We start from the raw sequence: 25,969 nt of genomic DNA, 5'->3' as shown, positions 1-25,969 counted from the left end.
GTTTTTCCTAAGACAGGATTCGCTGCAGCTTCTCTTTCAATTCACCTAGTATCTGTTGGGAGTTGTACATCATGAACTAGAACAAGAATGACAGGTCTAAATTAACACAACAGGAATGTGATTGGATGGTGTTTCTTGCTTTCTCCATTTCACTCTCTTTTGTGGCATTCAAAGGCTTCAGAACCCTGGCATTAATTAAGCAACAGTTTTATTACACACAATCAAAGTCTGAAAAGAAACCCTAACAGACACCAAGAGAAGATTACCAGGTCAATTAACAATTATACTTTTTTGTGATTGCTAATTGAGGCATTTTTTAAATATTTATTTTTTAGTTTTTTTTTTAGGTGGACACAATATCTTTATTTTATTTTTATGTGGTGCTGAGGATCGAACCCAGTGCCTCACGCATGACTGGCGAGCATGCTACCACTTGAGTCACAACCCCAGCCCACAATTGAGGCATTTTTAATTTTTATCATCTCATGTAGAATTCTGGAAAGAAAAATACTATGAATGCAAGAGAAAAAAAAAAAAACCTAAAATGTATTACCAAACAGTGGTTTTATACAACCAACTAACATATTTTTGTGATTTCCAAATCCTGGCTAATTCGTAGTGAACTGTTGAAATTTAATTGACACCACAGAGAATGTTTTAAGTAATCGTCCTTTTTGGCATCCTAATTTCTATATACTAAAATTCATAAACAGTGGTTGAAAACACAGGGCCATGAGCCAGACAGTATGGGCTCAAATGTCAGTTCTGCACCAGTTTATTCATAGGTAAAATGGGGTTATATTAAGTGCAAATGTATTTCAAACTCCTAACTCAATGTCTGGCACACTATAAATATGCAATAAATAATGGTGCAAAAAGTTTATCAAATTTGATGACACAATCTCTGGATTTTAGTACTTTAAAAAAATGTATTTCAGGGATGGGGATGTGGCTCAAGCGGTAGCGTGCTCGCCTGGCATGCGTGTGGCCCAGGTTCAATCCTCAGCACCACATACAAACAAAGCTGTTGTGTCTGCCAAAAACTAAAAAATAAATACTTAAAAAAAAATTCTCTCTCTCCCTCTCTTTAAAAAAAAAAATGTATTTCACCACCTGTAATCCCAGGAACTCAAGAGGTTGAGGCAGGAGGATCCCAAGTTCAAGGCCAACCTGGACAACTTAGTAAGACCCTGTCCCAAATTTAAAAAATTAAAAGGGTTGGGTATGTATCTCAGAGATAGAATGCCCAGATTTAATCTCCAGTACCACAAATAAACAAAACATATTTCACATTTTTTTGTGTGTTAAGTTAGATTCAACAAATATAATTTGAGAATCTACTTTATGCAAGTGAAAATTAATCCTATATGAACTCTACAATGAAACAATTTACTTTTGCACACAATTTGCCTTTTACAAGAAACATATTCAATTGTAAGCAGGGAGTAATTAATAATTGGAATCCCAAGCTTTGACATGTTAAGAGCACCAAATAATGGTATTAATTTGCAGTTAACAGTAACCTAAAAAGCTAACTGAAAAATTAGCTACATAAGAAAGACTCCCACTTACTTACCCTTAGTGCATGTTTTATTAAAATGTTGAGAGAGTGGCTCCTATAGTGCCCTAGGTTAGATTTACTCAAATTTATATTATTCAGTACTCATACCTTTGAAAAGAATACCATATCCAGAAAACTGTATCATTGCAAATGGAATCTACTGCAATCTGAATATCTTAGGTGTATATATTTAATCTATCTTTTGGAGGATATAGCTTTTAAAAAAAAATATTTTTTAAAAGCTATATTTCATGGACTTAATAAATTTCAGAAACCACATCTTCTTTTTATTATCCAGAGAAAAAGTTAAGGAAAACTCCTCCAACCTATCAATGTTAAAGTCTAAAATGAAACTGTATTAATTCCACAAAAATAAATATAAAACAAGATACAAGGAAACTGATTTTTTAAAAGTTCCCTAATTAAATTATCAGGTTTATAACTCTAAGAGAAAAAACACAAACGAAAAATTAACCTCACACATAGATGTAAATAAAGCCACTCTTTAGGTTGCCCATTAATCCACAAGTGGCATATTCATCTTATTTACAGTATTATACCCCCTGCCATGATATTCCATTACAGAGTCACGCTACAGACTCCATAGTTAACACTGTAGGAACCATTTATTTTTAAACATAGTTTTCTTTCTATATTTCCCTTTTGATTTGCTCCCAGGCTTAAAAAAAAAAAAAACAAAAAAACAAAAAAACAACTTTATACTTAAATTTCTTACATTATTTGTTATTTCTAGAAAATGTAGGAAAGTGATGTTTGAGGTTATAAAACATAATTATGTTCATTCTAGAAATATTTTAACATTCCTGTTTGTCACACAGCCTTAGTGCTCCATGTGAGCAAGTACTTCTTACATACTTTATAAGTCTGGAAATTTATGACACTGTCTTTCCACTAGAGAATATTCAGGAAGTTAAAAAAAATCTACAACAGTAGTACTCATGTATGTATGTATTTTGTTTGTTTTCATGAACATATTTCACCTTAATCATTCATCCCTGTCCCAAGCCTCCTCTCTGGGACAGGATTTCCACATCCATCTAAATCCTGATACCTTCATCCTGTCTTCATAATCACCAAACCATCTAGAAGCATGAAGAGAAATATAAAATATTTACTAAAGGGTAATCAGATAGACATGGGCTTTGAAGGCTTAAGAGAGGTTATTTTTAATTGACAGAATTAATAACCAAGCCCAAGTAGAAAAAACAATTTTTTAATGAAAGGAATATTAATGCATGCTTACACTGCAAATCCTGACATACAAGATATCTATTTTCCAAAATAAAGTTAAAAATAATTACTAAGGAATGAGTCACCACCTTGAAAGGTTGTCTAATAATGTCCCATTCATTTTGTGAGAAGAATAATGTAATATGGAGTCATTGAGTCATCTTAAATACTTTACAGATATGTCTACTGTTTTTCATGTAAGTGATTATTATTGAATAAGCATTGAAAGTTATAAAATTATCAGCCTAGTAACTTAGAAAAGAGATTGTTATTATAAAAATAGGCTCAATTTAACTTTAACAAGATTATTTTAAAAGCAGTAAAAGTGTGAGAGGTAGAGGGAAGATATTTAAAAAATAACATTTGTTGTATGTCAAAAGTGCTATATCAAAAGGAGTAGAGTTACAGATGCAACAATAATGGCTGGGCAGGGGAAAACGGACTGGTAGAAGAAATGTATGGGGCCTCCAAATACTTCTGAAGGGCAATTTAGTAAGGACTCTCAAGTCAGAAAGACCTGAATTCAAAACTCGACTCAACAACTTACAGATAGGAAAATTTGGGGAAAGGTTCAACTTCTCTAAGATTCAGGTTCTTCATCCATAAGCTAGGGGTAACAGCCATCTCATCAGGTTCACATGAGTATTGAAATAGCTAACACAGCTGTGAATGAATAATTATGAATGTAATGCATTCCACTATTATCATGTATGTAAGAAAAAAAAAAGGAAATAGCTAACACATAGCTAGGACTGTAAGGCCAAAACACTGGGACTCGATGAATATTGTATTCTACATCCTCCTCAAATTTTTCAGTGGCGCAAAACTAAAAGGAAGAAAAAAAGAAATAAATGTTTCTCATCTTTGAAGATACATGAGAAAGAAAATGGACATTTAAAAATCTTTGTATGTAATAATATCCCAAAATAAAAAATGGAGGAGAGGGAAAAGGGAAGAAAAACTTAGAAAGGACTAAAATAGCTTCAGAGTCAACTGGTTCTGTAATAAGAATTTTAAATAAAGGTGTGCTGGATGAGTTTCAAAGGACCAATAAATTTTCTCTAAGGTGACTCAATCATTAACTTTGGAATTAGTAGAATTTAAGGTGACTTGGCAATTTAGTTCTATCAGGAAATTAAAAGGGAGTTCTTAATTATTCAGACAGTTGAACATTTCTGAGTACTAGTATAAACAAACAAATAAATATGCACTCAAAAATGGGCCCTCTTTTTAACACTGACCTTAAGAAGCAAAACTTTCTGGAAAAAAAATCCTATCAACAGGAACAAATATTGGCAGGATTACTAAATCAGATAGAACTCCACACTCAGGAAAGAGGGAAAACACAATTATATTTTTGTAGAAACTTGGTATAGAGTGGAAGAGTAATTTAAATTCATAGCTTATTTGCCTTGCATATTGAAGTCACAACATAAGAATAAAATTTTACATGTATGGATCCTGAGCTCATGGGTACTGAAAGGTTCAAAAGAAAGGCTCGGGTTTCACAAGCTTTGTAAGTGATCTTTTTACACCGTATGACTAAGAACATACTTATTCATGGAGAGTTTGAGGCCAGCCTTCTAAAACTGAAAAACTAGCAGAGAGAATAATGTTTACACTCATGAACAGCCACAAAAAACCTTTAACAGCTTTTAAGAATAAAAATCTCTCTGCCAGATTAAGGAATAATAAAAAAGTATATTGCAAAATTCTAACAATAGGCTTTAAAATATTAATATGCACAGTAGCACCAGGATGTGTTGGGGGGAGTAGACACTGGTACCATGTCACCCATCTAAGATACTGATCCACACAATTCTCTGTGAATATTTTCAGGGAAAGCCCATTATTGGTTTAAAAACAAAAAACCTCTGCTAAAATCCCAAACTTAATATTAAGGAGATTTTTGAGGGGAGGAAAGAGAAGGTACTAAAAGGAAGTGAGGAGCTTTTGTTTTGTGAATTTTGCATGGAGGCATAATATTAGGGACTTAAGTTTCTCTAAGTACAGTATCTTACAGCTGCAGGGCTACAGAATTATGTATATTATGATGGATTCAATCTACATTAGTTATAAATACAATGAAACAAGTTCTATTAACTATGATGAGAAAAGATTGCCTTACACCTAACCTAAATATTTCATACTGTACTCTAGGCTCTTTCCTACTAATTCTGTACTCATATGGGTACCTGATAACTAGCCTTTATGCATTGATACTTTAAATAAATGCTTAAGTCAAATACTTGTTAATATCAAGAAAGAAATCTCTTTTATATATCTTTGGAACACCTCCCTCCCCCCTCTTTTTTTTTTTTTTTTTTTGATACCAGGGATTGAACCCAGGGGTGCTTAACCACTGGGCCACATCCCCAGCCCACTTTTGTATTTTATTTAGAGACATAGTCTTACTGAGTTGCTTAGGGCCTCACTAAGTTGCTAAGGCTAGCTTTGAACTCTCAATCCTCCTGTCTCAGCTTCCCAAATCGCTGGGATTACAAGCATGCTGGAACACATATCAATTCATTTACATAGATAACACTATATTACTTGCTTTTACAATAAATCACTAAGCTTAAAGTATAAAAACTAACACATTGCAGCAAATTCTGATGGCATCCTAAAGTTGTCCTTCTAAAATGGTCTAGAAAAAATTGTGCTGATTTCTTTCAGAAAACTTAACTCATTAATATATTCCATAGCCTTATACCACTTTTTTCTAATACTGTAAGGATGATAACAAGGTTACAATTTTAGTATAACTAAGCTTTAAATGAATGAGTCAGCCTTTAGACTCATAGATTTTTTTTCCTCTTTCTCCTATAAATATCACATTGGATTGATATTCAATTCTCAATTACATAAATTGAAATAGCACAGCCCCAATACTGAGAAGTCAATGGAATAGAAAATATAAAAACAAACAGCAAATTTCCAAATAAACAAAATCAGGAAAAGAACACAATTTAACTATGCCATAACTTACTGCCTGGATTTTGCTCATCTTTTAAATAACTCAATGACAGAGGGGCTCCAGACCAGAAAACCCTTATGCTACTTACTTGCAAGGAAAACTCTACTTTGGAGGGATAAAGTAGGGGGAGGCTGACAAGGCAGAACTTTATAAATTTAATTCCTAAGATTTCCTAATTTTAAAAACTCAAAATGCAAAACCCAGAGTACAATGCCAAAAAGTGCTGGTAATCAAAATCCTAAATGATCCCTGACAGAAGTCTAGTCTATAGATTATTAATACATCAGCCATATTTGTGACATTACTTTGGAAAAGGTGGTAATGTTTCTAAAAGTCTATAAAGCAGCTCTAGAATGGAAACACAATGACAAAATACAGCAAGAAGAGGGCAACATAAAATCCACAGCTTTTTACTTTCCCTTTTCAGAAATTGTGCCTGGCACTGTGCAGCTGTGGTGCTGCCTTCATTGTGCCCTCCATCATGCCCTCCATTTCTAGTCTTGCTAATTAAAAGGTTGATCACAGAACAATGCTCTTCTCATTAATTTCAGTGCTCAGATTGGGCAGGATCCCTGCTTACCCCACCTGATCTTTTCACACTGCTGAAGTTAATGTGACAGGAGCCTGAAGATGGATTACCTGCTGCCATATTGCCCATCGCCTCCAATCAGGAGCTATCTGTGTAAACTGATTGTTCTAATTTGCTCTCATTATTTTTACAATATCAGGAGAAAATAACGCACACAGCTCACTGTCAAACCTATGAAAATCAGCCATTAGTTAAACCTAGACACTGAGTGGCTTTATTAGAGGCACTGCAGTTTATTGATGTAGCTCTAGTCAAACAAGGCAGCATTTGCTTCAATAGAAGGAAGTGTTTATACTGAAAGTAAATATTTATTGTGATAATACCCACAGCAACAGGATATTTTGAAGAATTCTGTTTTTATATCAGAAGCTTGGTTTTGACACAAATTATACAGCAATGAAGGGTTGGGTCAGAGTAAGAAAGTAAGCAATATCTGATTCATATTTAGTAGAAGGAAAATCTAACTATTAGTTCAAATCTGTAAGTACTCTTCACTTCTATACTTGTATATATAACAAACTCCATTCTGTGACTATAAACACTAATCAGTTAACAAGAATGGCTTTCATTTGCCATATAACAAATATTTTTATAATACAGAAATATTACTACTTAGCAATCAAAATTATTTCTATAACGATCATACAGGTATATTTTTTAAAATAAGATTTTATTCTTTACAGTGTAAGTTTTCAACAAGATTGATTCCATAATCTTGTATCACAGATATTCAGAATAATTCAGAATTGAAAATAAGCACCACAGAAGAGCCAGCTAAGCAAACAAGCTGGGTTTAAAACCTTTTAGTTAAGTGATGCTTTCTTAAAGCAGAACTCAACAGCAAGGTTAAGTATTTAATGAGAAAATATCTTTAAAAGATTTGTCCTAGACATGAAGAAAATATATACTTCATGTTATAAAAAATATTAAACTTCAGAAGAAATACATTGAATTTTGGCATTTCTAGGTTTGGCTGAGAACGTTTTAGAAAAATATTGGGTAAATGATTCCTAAACAGCTTTTTAGTAGGTTGGAGAGAAAGAATATAAATAATAGAAACCGATGCCTTTTAAATAAAGGAATTTAACTAATCCCCACACTCCCCCCTTCCCCTCTTTAGTATTAGAAGAAAACATGGCTTCCTCCTGTGTTGTTTCTACATTAAGATTCCTAGGTAATGTGAAGGGAAGAGTATGCCCTTCTAGCTGCTCCCCTTTTAATGGCCACTTTTCTTTCTCTAAGAAACATGTGCCATGCTTTTCTCCTTAAAATTCCTGCACTAAAAGACTGCACCATACTGCACTCCGCAAAACGTGCTGATGGCGCCAATTACAAGCCCCCAGCCGAATGCTCCAGCCCCCACCATTCGGGCAGATTTATGCGGACTCTTGCCGACGTTATTACAAGTCAGAGTTTATTGGGAAATTGTTACATTATGCGGAGTGTCTAACAAATTGCTTATGCTGCTATAATTGGATTACAACAGCCGCTTGCTCCCACCGGTAAGATTAGGCAAGTAGGACTCCTGCCGATCTCTGAGCGTTAGCAGTAATTTTATTTGCCTTGCCTCTCTCTTTCCTAACAACATGCCTCTCTCCCTGCCAGCTGTCTGCTGAAAAGGCACAGGCTTGTTCCTTGGCCTTAACAATGCAATTACAGCCCCGCAGATCGCACTGTTTGTGCATTAAGTACAGAGCCAAAACGAGGCGAATTGATCGTTTGACTTTTGGAGAAGCCATGTGATCTCTCTGTGCGGGTGATCCGACATGCATCAGCAGGCAATACTGCAGTCAATTCTTGATGAAGAACTTTCTTCTTTTCCCCTTTTCCCCCTTAACCTTTCCTTTTACACTGAGGAAGACACCGGGTTTATGTCACACTAATCTAGATCAATCCACAAAGACAAACTCGATCTTATTAGCTCCCTGGCTAGACAGAAATGTAGATTCTAGCATCTTAAAGTGCCTCAGTCAAATAGATCAGGGGTTCCCAACAGCTGAACTGCTGCTGCTTTCTTAAAAAAAAAAAAAAAGGTTCATAAAGAGTTCACTAAGAAAGAGAAGTTTATAGGAACACTACAGTTTCAAAAAACTGCAGGAAGTTTTAGGTTTTGTCAAATAAAACTTCCTAGTGATGGCTTTGTTAAAAGCTCTGTCTATATTCAAAGACCATCTAGAGTCAGAAATGAAACCTGTGTCCTGCCTTTCTGTGCTGATCTGCTAGGCTGGAAGAAGCTCAGGAGCAATGTGCTTAATCAATGCAGCTGGACCTCAGGCTTAAAAATAGTCAGTCAATCTCCAGTTGGGCAAAGTTTTAAACATATTTGTTAATGGCTTTCAGTTTCTTGTCTCTTTTTCTTGTATGTTTAACAATAAGTGCCAGTAGCAAGGAGGCTTTGCAAGCAGTTACTCTGAATCTAGGGTATAATTCATTAAGATTCTGGGCTGAGGTCTAGACTTGTTTTTTAATTAACTCTCTTCTGGGTTGAAAATAGCTTGAATTATTCCAATTTTAACACAGACCAGGATCCCTGTTTACAGTTTCCTTAACAATGGCATATGCTACTTAGGGTTCCAAAGCTGATTACACAACAAATGTGCAGTCAATCTGCTGATCCATTTTGGTACCCCATGTCTTAAATATCATGCCCATGTAGAAGGAAGTATATTTTTACATCCTTAATCTGACAAACACATACTCTTGTCCATATGAAGATAGTCCTTGCTTCTCTTATTAACTCAAAATGACCTTGGGAAATCACTTTGTTAAATATTTCTCAAAACCTCTGTAAACCAATTAACACATTAAATTCATATAAACATTTGAACACCAAAGAAAAAAATTTTATTCCCAAACTTCATTCTCATCTTTTTAAAACAGCAATATGCCTAATATGTAACATATCGCACTCCAGAGCTTTCCCAACCATGTCAGCCTCTATGATACAGTTAAATCTTACTGCGCTCCCCGCAAAGCTAATGTGTAGACCTAACAGAGGCGCCTGTGCAAAGAACAGACCATCTGACATGCTACTTGTGGAACAGTATATTAAAGAAGCCTGTTAACATGTAGTTTAAAACTCAAAAGAAACTCTGAACAGCTGAAATGCCTTATAAATAGCACAGACCCAGAGGAAGTGCAAACGTCTGCATTGTGAATTGTAGATCTTAATTACCGACAATGGCTGGTACAGCAAGTAGCACGGAAAAAAAGTGAAACAGTTGCACTGTTCATGGTTGGCAATAATTCTTCAGGAAAATATTTACTATCAATCAGTTATGAGAAAAGGGACTCTGTGCTCGTAAAACAGCACGTTGCTTCTCATACCAGGACCATTTTGCTTCAGCATAATCTGAATTTAAACAGCTTGTTTCCTGCGGATATAATTTTGGAAATAAATAAAACAAGTCTTCTATCAAAATCTGGAGTGAGTAGAAAGGAACATCACATTTTTCAGTCTCAGTTTCAAACAGATTATTAGTCTCAAGTAAAACAACAACAACAACAACAACAAAAAAAATATGGAACATTTACATGGGACTACAAAGGCTTATTTTCAAAATACAGAGAGACAAAACTTCTATCTGGGCCAAGAATCAAAGTAGATGTATTCAAACAACTAATTTTTTATGCATTTGTGATATATGTGTGGGTATGTATAAGGGTAAACCCTCAGAGTAACCTATAACCAAAAATTTCAATAGTATTTCAATAAATCCAGTAAAGAGACAACATAAACAATTAATGTTCCAGTTTTCCAGTTAGTTTTCTTTAATAATGAAAAATATCATGCAGGTTGAGAATTAGGTACAATGTGATTATGGATTTTAAAGACTAAGCTGACAGACAATAATGACTATTCATTTAAAACTACAGTAAATATAGAACTCACCATGTCCCAAACACAAATCTCATAAACTACAGGGTTATAATCAGGAGAAAGGTTTTTGAAAAAAATTTAAAAGACATTTCAGTGTCTCTAAATATTAGCTAAATTGTTACATTGATAAAATGACCTCCCCATTTTTATTTTTAAATGTTTTAGAAGACCTCTTCAAATTAAAGATTTAGAAGATCACTGTCAGCCTAGGGTGGCTTAGTTTGTCTTACAGATGTTTTCTTATATTCTAAAGAGAAGTAATAGGTACCCACTTTATAGAGCTATAGTGTGACTAAGATTTCTGGCAAAGAAGAGTTATATAAAATATCCTAATGGGGGTCTGAACATAAGCTTTCTGCTTTTGAGGAAATAACTGGCATTGAAGTTGTCTCTAAAACTCACATAAACAACACTCAATAATAAAGTTTTGGACTATAAATTAGAATTTCTACCCAAATCAAAATCACTCTGATCAGAATTGTTTCCTTTTTTTTTGGGGGGGGGGAGGGGGTTTGGTATTAGTTTTTATCTTTAAAATAGCTTTTATTTTTTAAAAGTTATGGGCTAGGGTTGTGGCTCTAGTGTGGCTAGAGTGTTCACCTAGCACGTGCAAGGCCCTGGGTTCGATCCTCAGCACCACATAAAAAATAAAATAAAGACATTGTGTCCATCTACAACTAAGAAATAATTTTTTTTTAAAAGTTGATATGCACATTAGAATTCAGTTGTTTTAGGGCTGGGGATGTGGCTCAAGCGGTAGCGCGCTCGCCTGGCATGCGTGCGGCCCGGGTTCGATCCTCAGCACCACATACCAACAAAGATGTTGTGTCCGCCGAGAACTAAAAAATAAATATTAAAAAAAAAAATTCTCTCTCTCTCTCCTCTCTCACTCTCTCTTTAAAAAAAAAAAAAGAATTCAGTTGTTTTGAACTTCTGGACAAAAGGGTTGTATCACTGTATCATGTGGAAATGGCTAGACATTCAGACACATTGGAGCACAATCTGAATCAACAACAGACACTTGTACCGAGTTAAAAAACAAAACTAACAAAAAGAAATCTGCAGCCATATCAAAATGTAGTAGATGAAAATATTCAGTTAAGGGTAAAAGGTGAAGAATAGAAAATAGGGACAAGCTTGCAGACCTACAAAAATAATGGCAAGTCATCTCTTTCAAAAGTCAAGCAATAAATGAGGTCAACAGAAATAGTATGGAATTTCAAGACACATATAACATATGTAAATAAAAGGAAAAACTTCATTGGAGGCTGTTGTGATGAACACATTTTTTTCAGCTACACATTTTTATTTACCATTGATCAAGTGATTATTTGGCTCAAATACAAAGCAATGAACCAGAAGACAGGACATGGGCCAACAGAAAGAACCAGGAAGTTAGATGGTTGACAATATGAAATTAGAGAAATTACTGAATTTGAGCATTTAAAGAGAAAATGAAAGAAAATTGGTGTCAGAGTAATGTTAAAATAAGCAAGAAGAGGATGAGAAGGTCACTTCTCTGGGAGCAAGTAAAACAGACTGATGAGCAGCAATGAGCAAACTTCCTTATCTAAGAGCATGGAATAAATTATGCCATTATTGTCAGATGCCAAAAGATTTCTAGCTATGCAACATTGAAGTAGAGGGTGTGAAAAACCAAACAAATGACTCATAATACAGATACACACCAACATAACTATGTAGCCTAAGAAATCCTGGCTTACAAAGTATGAGGAAAACAAAAGGAACAGATGCTCAGTTGGCCAGCTCTCAATGAAAGTCATTAAAATTGTCACTCTGTCCATGGATTGGTGTTCATACTAAGATTTTGCCTTGTTTAGCCATCATGTGATGAAAGTGAGAGCAGTATGGCAACATAGGAGAAAGATTATCTTTTAAAGGCCCAAATAATTGTACCCCTACATACTCAAGTGCTGAATAAAAAACAGGGTCAATTAGCACTTGCTAGTTGTGAATGACTGAAAAAATAAATATATGCAATTTATAACAGCAAATTATTAAGACAGTTGAATTTAAGCATTTAACTGATGAACTCTTTTATAACTATAATAATAAATATTTTGCATTTCTTAAGAGTTATTCCAATGGTTATGTTTTGTATGATATATTTTCAGTTAATAAAATAGGCTCAAAAATGAATGCATGTTTTAAAAAAATAAAACTAATAAAAAATATTGCCATTACTATGGTCTGAATGTTGTGGGTTTTTTTTTTTTGGGGGGGTCTGGGTTGGGGGATACTAGGCAGGGATTGAACTCAGGGGCACTCGACCACTGAGCCACATCCCCAGCTCATTTTTGTACTTTATTTAGAGACAGAGTCTCACTAAGTTGCTTAGGGCCTCACTAAGTTGCTGAGCCTGGTTTTGAACTTGCAACCTTCCTGTCTCAGCCTCCAGAGCCTCTGGGACTATAGGCATGCACCACTGCGCATGGCTGGTCTGAATTTTGTACCATCCCCAAATTCATGAGAATAGAGCCTTTGGCTTAAGGGGCGGAGAAAGAGCACAAAAGAAAGAGAACAGAGAGAGAGTGAGAGTGACACATACCCCAGAGTTCACTTAATCCCTTCCATTATGTGAGGATACAGCAAAAAAATTCCATCTATGAAGTAGAATGAACCCTCACGAGACATCAAATCTACTGTTACCTTGATATTGGACTTCCTAGCCTCTAGAACTGTAAGAAATAAATTACTGTTGTTTAAAAGCCACCCAAGTTTATGGTATTTTTGTTATAGCAGTCAGAAAGGATTAAGGCAGCTATCCTTGGATTTTGTAGCAAAGATGACATCAGTTCTGTCTCTAATAGTAAAAGTAAGTAATTGAGGGTCTGCATGTATCCAAATAAACTTTGGATAGTTGCAGCAACAACAAATTCCTAAGTGGTTGCAAGGCATTATTTTTGTAAAATACAAGTCTAGAAACAGAGACCATTCTGAATATTAATTACTCCCAGGAAAAACAAAATACTTGACATTTGGGTTTAAGTCAAAGTTCCAGGGTAATTAGAGTTACGTGGAAAATGTGAGCCAAGGCAGACAGGGAAAGCTTCAGATCTCTTAACAGTTAAGATTATTTTTTGTATCTAGGCTATAGCTATGGCACATATTTATACATGAAAGAGGTAGCCCATATGCATGACTAAATCCACTTGTCCACTCAGATCAAGATCATTAAAAGCAGTGTTTCTAACATTAGTAACTCAATATTTAAAAGTAGTGACATAATAATTGTTTTTTCTATCACATATTTCACATTCTTAACAATGATGTCCTATATATATATTTGGTACTCTATACTTAATTGCATTTAAAAATCATGAAGGAACTTAATTTATAAAAATAATTATATCTTATAATTATTATCTTATACAAATAACTATCTTATACAAATCTTACTGATCTATGATAATCTATAACTAGTGTCAAGCAAAATGTGAATCAATCTAAAGTGTGAGCAAAATACATAAAAGATTCTGTTGCAATTAAAAAGAGGTGGATGGGCTGGGTTGTGGCTCAGTGGTAGAGTGCTTGCCTAGCACGTGCAAGGCACTAAGTTTGATCCTCAGCACCACATAAAAATAAATAAAATAAAGGTATTGTGTCCAACTACAACTAAAAAATAAATAAATAAATAAAGGTATTTAAAAAAAAAGAGGTGGAAAACCCAAGCTACAATCTCCTCTGGCTAAAATGATGTTTATTTGTATTCTTATTTTAAATATATAAGCCTATATTAATCTTTACTAGTCATGCTGAGTTAAGATGCCTATCGACATGGTATTGTTATGACGTGGTATAATAAGTGTCAGTGAGTATTATTACTTACTTTGGCCACACAATTTTCAGTCTTCATAGCAGTATTTGCTAGACATACTGTTTCTTGGTTTAAGCAGAGTCTGGCACAGCTGTTATAAGTCTATAAAGAAATTTTTTTAGAAAAGTTCAGTTTTTGAAATATTGAAATATTACCATATATAGTTGTCAAATTCTGCTCTATTTCTCAAAATCAACACACCAATAGATTTTATTTATTTGTAAATTCCAGACTTATGGGAGTTGAGGGACAAGGTAAAGAAAGACACAAAGTGAGACCCCATAAAAGTCAACAATGTACCCATAAATAAGTATGTGAGTGGCAGTGGCTTCACTTTGGGTATGGAAGGTGGTGATAATGGTTACATAGCATCTTTTAAACGCAAAATTTAAGAACTTAGTTCTGTTTAAAATAACAATAACTGGTCTAAGATAAACTTTCAAAAGGGTCCAGACCTGAAAGGATGTGTTTGATCCCTAGCACTGCAAACAAACAAACAAAAATCCTGAAAGGGGCAAGAGGATTAGTTTCTTATTCAGAATAACTGATCAAATTTTTTGGAAATATTCAGAAAAATAAAATTAAAAGAGACTCTAGATTCAATAACAGTATCTCATAGTACCTGGTAGCCCTATGAGATAAAATAGAACGAACTATAGGAAGTAGATTAAAATTATTGGTTATACTTCCGTCATACTTTATGGCAAGCAATTATTATTATTATTATTATTGGCACAGGAATTGAACTCAGGTGCACTCAGCAACTGAACCACATCCCCAGCCCTATTTTGTATTTTATTGAGAGACAGGGTCTCGCTGAGTTGCTTAGCGCCTCACTTTTGCTGAGGCTGGCTTTGAACTTGAGAGTCTCCTGCCTCAACCTCCAAGCTGCTGGGAAACTCATTATTAATAACTAGCCAAATATATTAGGTTTCCTTTCAGTCTTCAGTTTTTTACTGATAGTATAAATCATGGTTCTCAAGCTTCCATGTACATCAGAATCACATGGAGGACTTACTGAAATACAGATTGCTAAGTCCCCTCTCCAGAGCTTCTGAGAATTTGTATTTGTAACAGGTCCCCAGCTGATATTAATGCTGCTGGTCCTGAGAACTGTCTTAGAAAAACAGTAGTATAAATGTTTATGTTGAAATTAAGGGATTACTTGGCTGTGGTCATGTCTGCAAAGAGTATCCATTGTAAACTTAATGTTCATCTTGCAGAAATTACTAAATATATCAGGAGAAATATTTTGATCTTATGCAAATATTCTGTTTCTACATCAGCTTTTGCCTGATCATTCTAGTATTCACTGGTGGACCTTGCCTATGGTAATTTTTACTGTGGTGTTCTAGTGGTAAATTTTAAAATGTCTCCTTCCTTCTACATTATTCATTGGCATTCTTCTATCAGGAAGACTTGTGACATCTTCTGCCATTTATTTACTCACTTCATTATATCACCCTGGACACATACATACTTAAAAAAAATTCATTTATCATTCTATGGAAAGAGAAGAGGAAGACAAAATAATTATTTTTAATGGAGAAAAATTAGCCAAGTGAGGTGGCATCTGTCTAATCCCAGTGACTTGGGAGTCTGAGAAAGAAGGATTTCGAGTTGGAGGACCGCCTCAGCAGTTTAGCAATACCCTTATAAACTTGCAAGACCCTGCCCCTGGGTTCAATCCCCAGTTAAGAAAGGAGAAGAGAAAAACAAAAATTACTGGATATATATATAGCTCTCATCAATATAATAAAATTAGTTTTCTTTTAAAGCAAATTAAACTTTAAAAATTTATCCATTTATTTTATTCTTATATAAGTTGAAATTACTTCAAAACACATTTTAAAAATTGAGCATCTGGAATTAGTGTATAAATAGGGACTATTGATATAAATATATTCTAGGCTCAAGGTTCAGTATTTTCTTTGTAGTGCTAATACAACAAACATTTACTGTATAGGCATACATATTTTTTAATGCAACCTACAGCTTTAAAAAGACATTTGTGAAACAATCAGTATGTACTGAATAAAATAAAACTTTAAGCCAGAGTGTTCTGGTTATACTCCTGGAAAAAATGTTTATATTAGATTAACTTTCGCCATATAATAATTATAAACTATGGGAAATATTTTAAAACAATGTAAACACACTGGGAATGGAATTAAAATGTACAGAGAAATTAGGGGAAGGGCAGAGTGGTCTTGAAAGGAACCACAGTAGATGAGATGTGCTTTTCCCCTGAAAGAATTTACCAATACACTAAAATTCAACTAAAAAGCCACAGTCTACTGGCTTGAGGTATCAAAAGGACAAAGTTCAGAACTGCCACACAGTGGCTGGCAATTGAGAAAAGAAATTTCAGAAAGGAAAGAGAACCACAGGGGAAGAAGGAAGCCTCAAAAAAATACACATTTACCTCCCTAGAATCCATAGTTGTTATGGTTTAGATATGAGGTATCCGTCAAAAGCTCATGTATGAGATAATATAAGACCATTTAGAGGTGAAATGATTGGGTTATAAGAGCCTTAATCTAAATCAGTGTGTTAATCCACCTAATTGTATAGTAAATATAGGCAGGCAGGATGTGGATGGAGCAAATAGGTCCTGGGGAGACATGCCTTTGCTGTGTGTGTGTGTGTGTGTGTGTGTGTGTGTGTGTGTGTGATCTCAGGCCCAGAGCAATGGAGTCAGCTATCTGTGGACTGAGACCTCTGAAACTGTGATCACCAAATAAACTTTTGCTCCTCTAAAATTGTTCTTGTCAGGTCTTTTGGTACCAGAAATGAAAAAGCTGACTAAAACAATCGCTAATGCTCCCCTTCCCCATACACAAAAAAACCTATATAAATTAAGAGGAGACTTAAGGATTGGCTAAAAGATCTGAGCAGAAACTCCCAGTTGCTGCCCATGAGGAGATACAGAGTTTAGATTTCCTACCAAGTTAGAGGCACATAATAAATATTTCAAACTTTCTATCAAAACTCAGATATAAATCGAGATTAAATAGTATATTTTAGGACTAAGGGATCTGCTTTAATAGTCTGGGTAAAACCAAAATACCCCTGACCTTATCAAATATAAAACCAAGCCTCCACAAGGTTACAGTGATCAGTTACTAACTGAATCAGAGGAAGATAAAATAAGGCAGAGATTTTGCAACACATCATTTATAATATCTACTATATAACAAAAAATTACTAGACTTGTGAAGAAGCAGGTGAATGGAAACTATAGTCAAGAGAATAAGGAATTAAAAATGACAGAGATGACCCAGTTGTGAGAATTAGCAGTTAAAGGCTCTACAAGAAGTTATAATAAATGTTTGATGACTTAAAAACGTAATCGTAATGGGTAAAGAAGACAATTTTTAGCAGAAAAATGAAAACATAAAATGAAGCAAATACAAATTCTAGGATTAAAAGTACATTACTTAAAATTTATAATTTACTGGATGGGCTTTAAAAGCAAACTGGAGTTGGCAGAAGAAAGGACAATAAGCCGGGCATGGTGGCACACACCTGTAATCCTAGCAGCTTGGGAGGCGGAGGCGCTAAGCAACTCAGTGAGACCCTGTCTCTAAATAAAATATAAAATAGGGCTGGGGATGTGACTCAGTGGTTGAGTGCCACTGATTTCAAGCTACAGATTAAAAAAAAAAAAAAAAAAGAACAATGAATTTGAGAAAAGATCAGTCAAAATGATATAAATTGAAAGAGGAAAGGAAGAAGAAGAAAAAATAAGTCTCAGTCCAATCTCTGATAATCAAATGTGTAACTGAGTCAAGGAGAGACAAGAATGAAATGGAATACCAAAAAAGTTATTAAAATAGTGCCCAAATACTTCCCAAATTTAATGAAAACCATTGGCTTACTTTACTGATCTAAGATCAGCAAACCCAGGCGTATTAAATACAAAGAAAATACCAGTTCCAACATCATAAAAAATACTAAAAACATGGTAGCACATGCCTATGATCCCATAGGCTTGGGAGGCTGAGGCAGGAGGATTGAAAGTTCAAAGTTAGCCTCAGCAACTCAGCAAGGCCCTAAACAACTCAGTGATACCCTGTCTCAAAATAAAACACAAGGGCTGGGGTTGTGGCTCAGTGACAAGAGTGCTTGCCTTGCACATATGAGGCACTGGGTTCGATCCTCAGCAACACATAAAAATAAACAAAATAAAGATACTGTGTCCATGTATAACTAAATTATATATATATATAAAACAAAAAAAAGTCTGGGGATGTGGCTCAGTGTTTGAGTGCCAATCCCAGTAACCACCTCCCCCGAAGAAGTGCAGATAAACAGTGTCAAAGACAAAATCTTGAAAATAGTCAAATAAAAGAAAAAAAAAGGATATTATATAATTGGGAGCAACGATATAAATAATGACAGGCTTTTCACACCATAAACAGTGAAAAACAGAGGACAAAGGGAAAATATTTTTCAAAGTGTTGAAATTAAAACAACAAAAACAACCTCAAATCAGTTTTCTTACATTAGAAAAGGGAATTAAAATACACAGAGAAATCTAGAACAAACTCTGGAGAACCTATGGTCATCAAAATACATAAATATAGATGTAAAATATTAATATTTAAACCTTGGGCTTCTAAATAATTATTCTTCAACTAAAAGGAAACATTAATCCCTGGAAAAAATGGCTGATTCTAGGACCAGTCACAGAAAATACAAAATGAACCTGGAAATAAATAGAGATATATCAAAAGCCAGCTAAAGAGCCTTTCCCCAATCTTGAGCAATTTGAATATGAAGATACAAAGAGCCAGGCCAGACACAATGGCACATGCCTCTAATCCAGTGGCTGGGGAGACTGAGGCAGGAGAATCCTAAGTTCAGAGCCAGCCTTAGCAACTTAGCGAGACCCTGAACAACTTCACAAAACTCTGTCTTAAAATAAAGAATAAACCTGGCATGGTGGTGCACAATTGTAATCCCAGTGGCTAGGGAGGCTGAGGCAGGAGAATAGCGAGTTCAAAGCCAGCCTCAGCAATGGCAAGACACTAAGCAACTCAGTGAGACCGTCTCTAAATAAAATATTAAAATAGGGCGAGGGATGTGGCTCAGTGGTCAAGTGCCCTTGAGTTCAATCTCCAGTACCAAAAATAAATAAATTAATTAATTAAAAAAATAAATAATAATACAGGCCTAAGGATATGGGCTCAGTGGTTAAGCACCCTCGGTTCAATTCCCAGTACCAAACACAAAAACAAAAACAAAAAAAACCCAAAACAAAACAAAAAGTTAATAGGAGAATATAAATATAAATATGATACATTTGAAGGACCCAAATTGCCACTACAACACAATACAAAATAAAAAACTTTAATAGCTATATACTTATTAAATTGAAATTGTTATAAAAATCTTCCCATATACATTTAAATAACTTTTGGGGTTTTGTTTTTTATTTTCATACTGAGGATTGTACCAGGGGTGTTCTACCACTGAGCTACACCCCTGTCCCTTTTTTTTTACTTTTTACTTTGAGACTGGGACTCACTAATTTACCATGCTGGCCTCAAACTTGTGATCCTCCTGCCTCAGCCTCCCAAGTAGCTAGGATTATAGCATGTGCTACCATGCCTAGCTTAAATAGTAAAAATTTTAAAGCCTCTCCAGAGAGAAAACTCCAGACCCAAATGGTTTCGCAGATGAATTTTATTAAATTTTATGAAAGATACAATACCAGGATCATACCCAAATGCTTTTAAAAGAGGTGGAGGGGAAGATTTCCCAATATAATTCATGAGGTCAGCATAACCCTGATACAAAACCTGCCAAAGTCATTAAAAAGAAAATTACAGACTAATAATCTCTCTCAAGAACACAGAAAACTTAATTCATGTAATTCACCATATTAACAGAATGGGGGGGGGGCAATATGATAAAGCTTAAATTTAAAAAGTTTTTCACTAAATTGAATAACTCTTAATAATAAACACTTCAGCAGGGGCTGGAGATGCAACTCAGGGTTAGAGTGGTAGCTTAGCATGTGTAAAACTCTGGTTCAATCCTTGGCATCTCAAAAAACAAAACAAAAAAACAAAAAATATTTTAGCAAGTTAGGAATAAGAGGTAACTTCTTTAATCGTGGGCACCTAAAAAATTTCCAACTAACACAATACTTAATGGTAAAACACTGCCCCTCTAAAACTGGAAAAAGATGAAAATGTCTTCTTACCACATCAATTAAACATTATATTATTATATTGGAGATCAAAGCCATTAAAATAAAGCAAGAAAAAGAAAAGGCAAATTAAAATTGGAAAGAACAAAATTAAATAAATGATAGGAAATGAGGTCAATAGTCAAAAAATCAATTGTGCTTTCATATTCTAGGGACAGAGAATGAAAAAACATACAATAGTACTAGAAAACATTGAATACCTAGGAAAAAAACTTTAAAAATTATATTCAAGAAATGTATACTAAAGCTGAGCACAGAGGCACATGCCTGTAATCCCAGCGATTTGGGAGGCTGAGACAGAAGGATCAAAAGTTCAAGGCCAGCCTCAGCAATTTAGGGAGACCCTAAGCAACTTATTGAGGTACAGTCTCAAAATAAAAAATAAAAAAGGCTAAGTTCAGTGAAAAACTGCCCCTGGGTTAAATCCCTTATATTCCCCTCCTTCAAATACATACTGAAAACTAAAACACACTGCTTAAAATTTTAAAAACAAATGGAGATACATACACCATATTTATCAACTAGAAGACTCAACATTAAGATGTTAATTTTACTGAAGTGGGTACATTGTTTCAATAAAACTCCACCCCAGACCTCTTTACAGAGACACTGGGTCTTTTTTGGAGGAGGGGTGTGTGTACAGGGGATTGAATCCAGGGGTGCTTAATCACTGAGCCACAGTCCCAGTTCTTTTTAATATATTAGAGACAGGATCAGGCTGGGTTGCTTAGGTCTAGGGCCTTGCTAAATTGCTGAGGCTGACTTTGAACTTGCAATCCTGCCATAGCCTCCCAAGCATCCAGGATTACAGACATGTACCACTATGCCTAGCTCTCACAGACTACTTTTTGAAAGACTTGCTAGATTGATTTCAAAATTTATTTAAAAGCACAAAGTATCTAGAATAATCAAATCAATATTAAAAATAAAAACAAATAGTGAAGATTCTTCTTTATTTCACTTATTATATAAGGCTATGGTAATCAAACGAATAGAAGAGTAGATATTTGGTTCAAAGAAAGATACCTACCATTTGTCCTCCTTGTTCTCTCTGTTTATATGGTTTGTTTTTGTTTTGGGGATTGAGCCCAGGGGCACTTAACTTCTGAGCTACATCCCCAGTTCTTTTATTTCATTTTATTTTACATTTTGAGACAGGATCTTGCTAAATTGCTAAGGATGGCCTCAAACTTATGATCCTCCTGCTCAGCTTCCCAAGTTGCTGAATTACAGGCATATACCACTTTACCTGGCTTGTCCTCCTCATCTATAGGGACCAATACAGGGGTCTCACGACCTCAGAGGTCACCACTCACAGCTTTGTCCAGCAACAGCATCTTTTCTAGGAGGTTCAGAAATAGACAATATTCACAGTTAACAGGGTTTTTTTTTTTTTTTTTGACAAATATGCCAATGTAATTCCAGAGGGAAAAGGAAAGTATTCAGCAACTACACTGAAACGTGAATAAAACGTATGGCACAAATAATGAATCCCAAACTCAATTACACAACACATTGAAGAAATGAGATGACTCACAGACTTAAATCAAAGCTTCTACAAGAAAACTTAGAATAATATATTTATAATCATGATACAGGCAGATACTTCCTATCTAAAGGAAAAAAACTGATAGGGTAGACTTCATCCAAAAAATTGGTGTTCTCAACAAGACACACCATAAATAAGCAAGCCAAATACATAAGAAAACATTCAGAACACATATAAATGGCAAGAGAGTATAATCCAGAATTCAATACATTTGAGTTCAAAACTCAGTAATAAAAGGCAAATTATGCAATTTTTAAAAATGGCTAAAAACTTCACAAAAGGAAATGTGAATAGCCAATAAGCACAACGAAAAGTATGCAACATATGCTTATCATACTTTCATAGAAAAATGTTCCTAACAACTTCATTTATAAAGATAGAAACAGCCCGCACCTACCAAAAGGAGAACTGAAAACAAAGTATAGTACATTTATTCCATGGAATAAAATAGTGAGAGAATAAACTATTGACAATACATAGATAAAATCTCATAATAAATGTTGCACTGTGTAAAATCAGACTCCAAAAATGCATGATCCCATTACATGAACTTCTAGGAAAGTGCAAAACTAATCTATAAAAACAGTAAGCAATGTTTATTGTGGGACAATCCAATGTGGGTGGGAAAACTGGTTGGGAATTTTCTTGTGTAATGAAAATATTAACACAGCTTAACAGCGCTGGTAGTTACATAGGTAGACTGATTTATCAAGAATTCATTGACAAACAATTAATATCTGTATAATTCACTATATGAAATTTTCAATAAAAATGTAACAAGTACTGCAGCTAACATTTTAGGAGGGAAAGTATATTTGTCTAGTCAATTAACAAGAATATTATGCAGGCTGGGGATATAGCTCAGTTGGTAGAGTGCTCGCCTCACATGCATAATGCCCTGGGTTTAATCCCCAGCACTACCACCTAAAAAGAAAAGAGAATATCATGCTGCTTCTCTGGTGGTAGGGGGGAATATTCACAATGACTGGAATTGTAGACCAGTGGTATAGTGTGCTGTTGGCATGTATAAGTCCCTGGGTTCAAACCCCGGTGTACACATTTTTTTTTCAAAGTTACAAAAGATAGAAAAACTAATTTATTATCCTTCAAAATTATTCTCTTTCTACCTTATCCATGAATATAACATGTTTAGGGGGAAATTAGATATATCCCTGTCCTGAGAGTTTTCTAGAGTAGGGGATGGCTAGTGAGGCAGGCTTTTATTTTCTGACAACGTATCTGTAAAATGGGTATGTGACCTTCATCTCCCAAACAAATGACTTAGATCAGTAAATTAAATTTGTCACAGTCCTTTTGACCACTTTGGAATATAAAGGTTAAAAGCACAATATTTTACTATTATAAGATTTCTTCCAGTTTGAAATCAAACTAGTGAATATAATAGCTGCAGGCAAGAAGGTTCGGTCTTCAAGCAACATCTGAAAAGGTAGCTTCATGATGAACCAGAGGCAGAGAGTTTTGCGTTGGAGTACTTTAATATGTTTTTATATTGCATATAAAGCACATAAGCATAAACCAGTAAGATGCCTTGCTGAAAACTACCTTCTTTGTGAAAGCAGGCTGTAATTCTGAACAAGTTTTCAATTTTCACACTGCTGCTAGGGTAAAACATTTTAAAGAGTTTAATTTTTTACAATGGATTCAATGACATAGGATTATCTAACAAAGTAATGGCTAATCAATAGAAGGTTTAGTTGTCAGGTGAAACATATAACACACTAAAAGGGATTGATTGCCAGGCTTCTCCTTATTTACTAGAAGGTATATATTTAAAATGACACAAACTTGTTACCAGGCTGCATTCTTTTAACCTTGCAAAAAGCTGCTTAAGAAATCTGTTCAACAGCCCTATAGCAAAACAAGATATAGTATAATGAAAATGGCTATCGAATGGGGGGCTAGGAGGAGCAGGAGCCTTCAGATATATAGCAACATCAAATCATGTCCTAAGCAAGAATACAGGATAGAAAAAGCAAACTACAAAGTGACATCTAGGGAAGCTGGACCTGGGCTTTAAAAATACCATGAAGATGTTATCAAATCTGGTTGAAGAGATGCAAAGCTGTATCTGATTTCATTCCATATTGTTCTTAGGGCAGATTTTTTTAGGACTCATGCTGCTTGGTGTAATAGGCTCCCCCTTTCTCCTTCTTCTTTTTTAATGATACATCCAGATTAAGTACTGAACACAAAATGAATTGGGCCCATATGGATTTTGACCAGCATATAAGCTGTTTCCTTTATAATTTATTCACGATATCTCAACTCTCTATATGAAAATACACTTTTTATGGTCATTGCAACCCAGGAGTTCAATAATATTTTTCTACTAAGTCAATGATTATACAATTTGTCAAAGAATGATTACACTGAAATAAAAATAAAACAAAACACCAACCCCCTATTACAGTCTTCCTTCCTCAAAGTAATTTTAAGAAAGCTAGTTATTAAATTGCTTCTTTTTGAAGAAGGGTTTTTGTAACTAGGCACAAATTGCCAAACTATGTTTTTTTTTTTTTAACATTATTAGACTCTGAAGGATTCAGCAGAAGTGGGAAGTTATATAAACAAATCACTTCATCAGATTCAGAAAGATCACTTTTGTCTTACTTAAGAGACCTACATTAATTACCTTTAAGGTCTTTTACATGGACTATTTAAAATATGTACAAATTTATTTATTTATTTCAAATGAGGTGCTTCTTCCAAAGTATTAAATAATGTCTACAAATGCAAAAGCATTTTTATAAATAGGTAATTAAAACAGATGACTAAAATTAAGTCAAGCTGCAAAACATTACCCAGAATGCACTATGATTTTTTTTTAATAAACATTTCAGGCAATTTTTCCATGCAAAGCCCAGAGCACTTCTGGAAAAAAAAAAGGAAGTAAGAAATTTCATAGGGTAAAAACCACACATATAATGAAATAATGCCAAACCCTAAAGTATTTACAAGATAGTCCCTTAAGCACAGTTTGTCATAATGCAATTACACCTTGCCTACTGCCAAGCCAAAGTGCTTACTATTGCCACTAGAGGGAGAAGTGTCTTAACACAAAGCAATGGTAGATAGGGAATGGGTTTTCTTGAGCAATTATCAGAACAAAGCTCCCTTGGCTGTGTGTACCTTCTAATTACTCAATACAATTAAAATGACTAACCTAAAACAAATAGAAAAAAAACTGCCTGCCTGGTAGCAGGGACTTCATTAAACCTTTTCCCCTCATCAATCAAATCAGAAAGAAGAGAATACCATCATATTTGAACACTATAGAGCTCTTAAAGGAAGTAAATTCTGTGAGGTTTGATTCCCCACCCCCCCTTTTAAGTAAGAAAAGAAGTAGCTCTCTTGAAAAAAGAAATGTCGTGGTATTTACGCATCTGGATGCTGCCTTGAAAACAAATTGTCCTCCAAAGAACAGAAATATAGTATGTTTTCTCTCAGTTCACTGGCTTATGAATGACTTTTTGTTGTTGTTGTTTTGTTAATACACACTACAATGCCATTTTCTGTGTCAGTGATGTGCTTTTTCCTCCTACTCATCCAACTGTAAAAAGGAGCAATACCCATCAGACTTCCATGCTTAAACTGGCTATTTTAACTTTTAGCTCTTCACCTCTGGTTTTTGCAGATCTATTCCAAAGTGATGTTTACAATAATGTAGGAATTTTTTTAGGGGAGGAAGAGATAGTAAGCAAAGAAAACAGTTCCTTATGCCTTCGTTGTTGTTTTTTTTTTTTTTTTAAAGCATAAGTAGTTCCTTTTATAAGGTCTAGTCATTAACAGAAAATGACAACAGAGTCATTTCTCTTTCAGCTGACAATTGTGACATTTTTCCAGCAGTGTGCAAGGTGTTGAAAACCTGGCAGCTGTTACCTCCTGGGATGAAGATACTTTTTTATCCTCCCTTGACAGTTTAACTCAGTGGGTCAGCACCTTTAAAGACTGCAAAGTATCCTTGAAGAGGATGGAAGCTTGAATTACTGCTCCCTCCCTAATCAATGTAAACCCTCACTGCAGGTGAAGGCTCCAGCTATAGAGGTGCATGGGGGAGGAAAATGTAATGCCCTGAGCCAGATG

The 25,969-nt window shown here is 34.7% G+C and overlaps 1 protein-coding gene across 8 annotated transcripts in view; it reads right to left on the bottom strand.

Moving 5' to 3' along the window:
- Positions 1-25,969, bottom strand: part of BTRC (beta-transducin repeat containing E3 ubiquitin protein ligase) — a 194,340-nt gene that overhangs the window by 54,204 nt on the left and 114,167 nt on the right. For all 8 annotated transcript variants that reach the window (XM_081267076.1, XM_081267077.1, XM_081267072.1 and 5 more), the window contains one exon: positions 14,109-14,198. In XM_081267076.1, coding sequence (XP_081123202.1) covers positions 14,109-14,198 — 90 coding nt within the window. The remainder of the gene's footprint in view (positions 1-14,108; positions 14,199-25,969) is intronic.

Source organism: Spermophilus citellus, assembly GCF_964194105.1.
Source record: "Spermophilus citellus genome assembly, chromosome: 15".
Lineage (NCBI taxonomy): Eukaryota > Metazoa > Chordata > Mammalia > Rodentia > Sciuridae > Spermophilus > Spermophilus citellus.
Note: the sequence above shows the minus strand (reverse complement) of the source record. Positions and strands in the feature narration are given on the sequence as shown.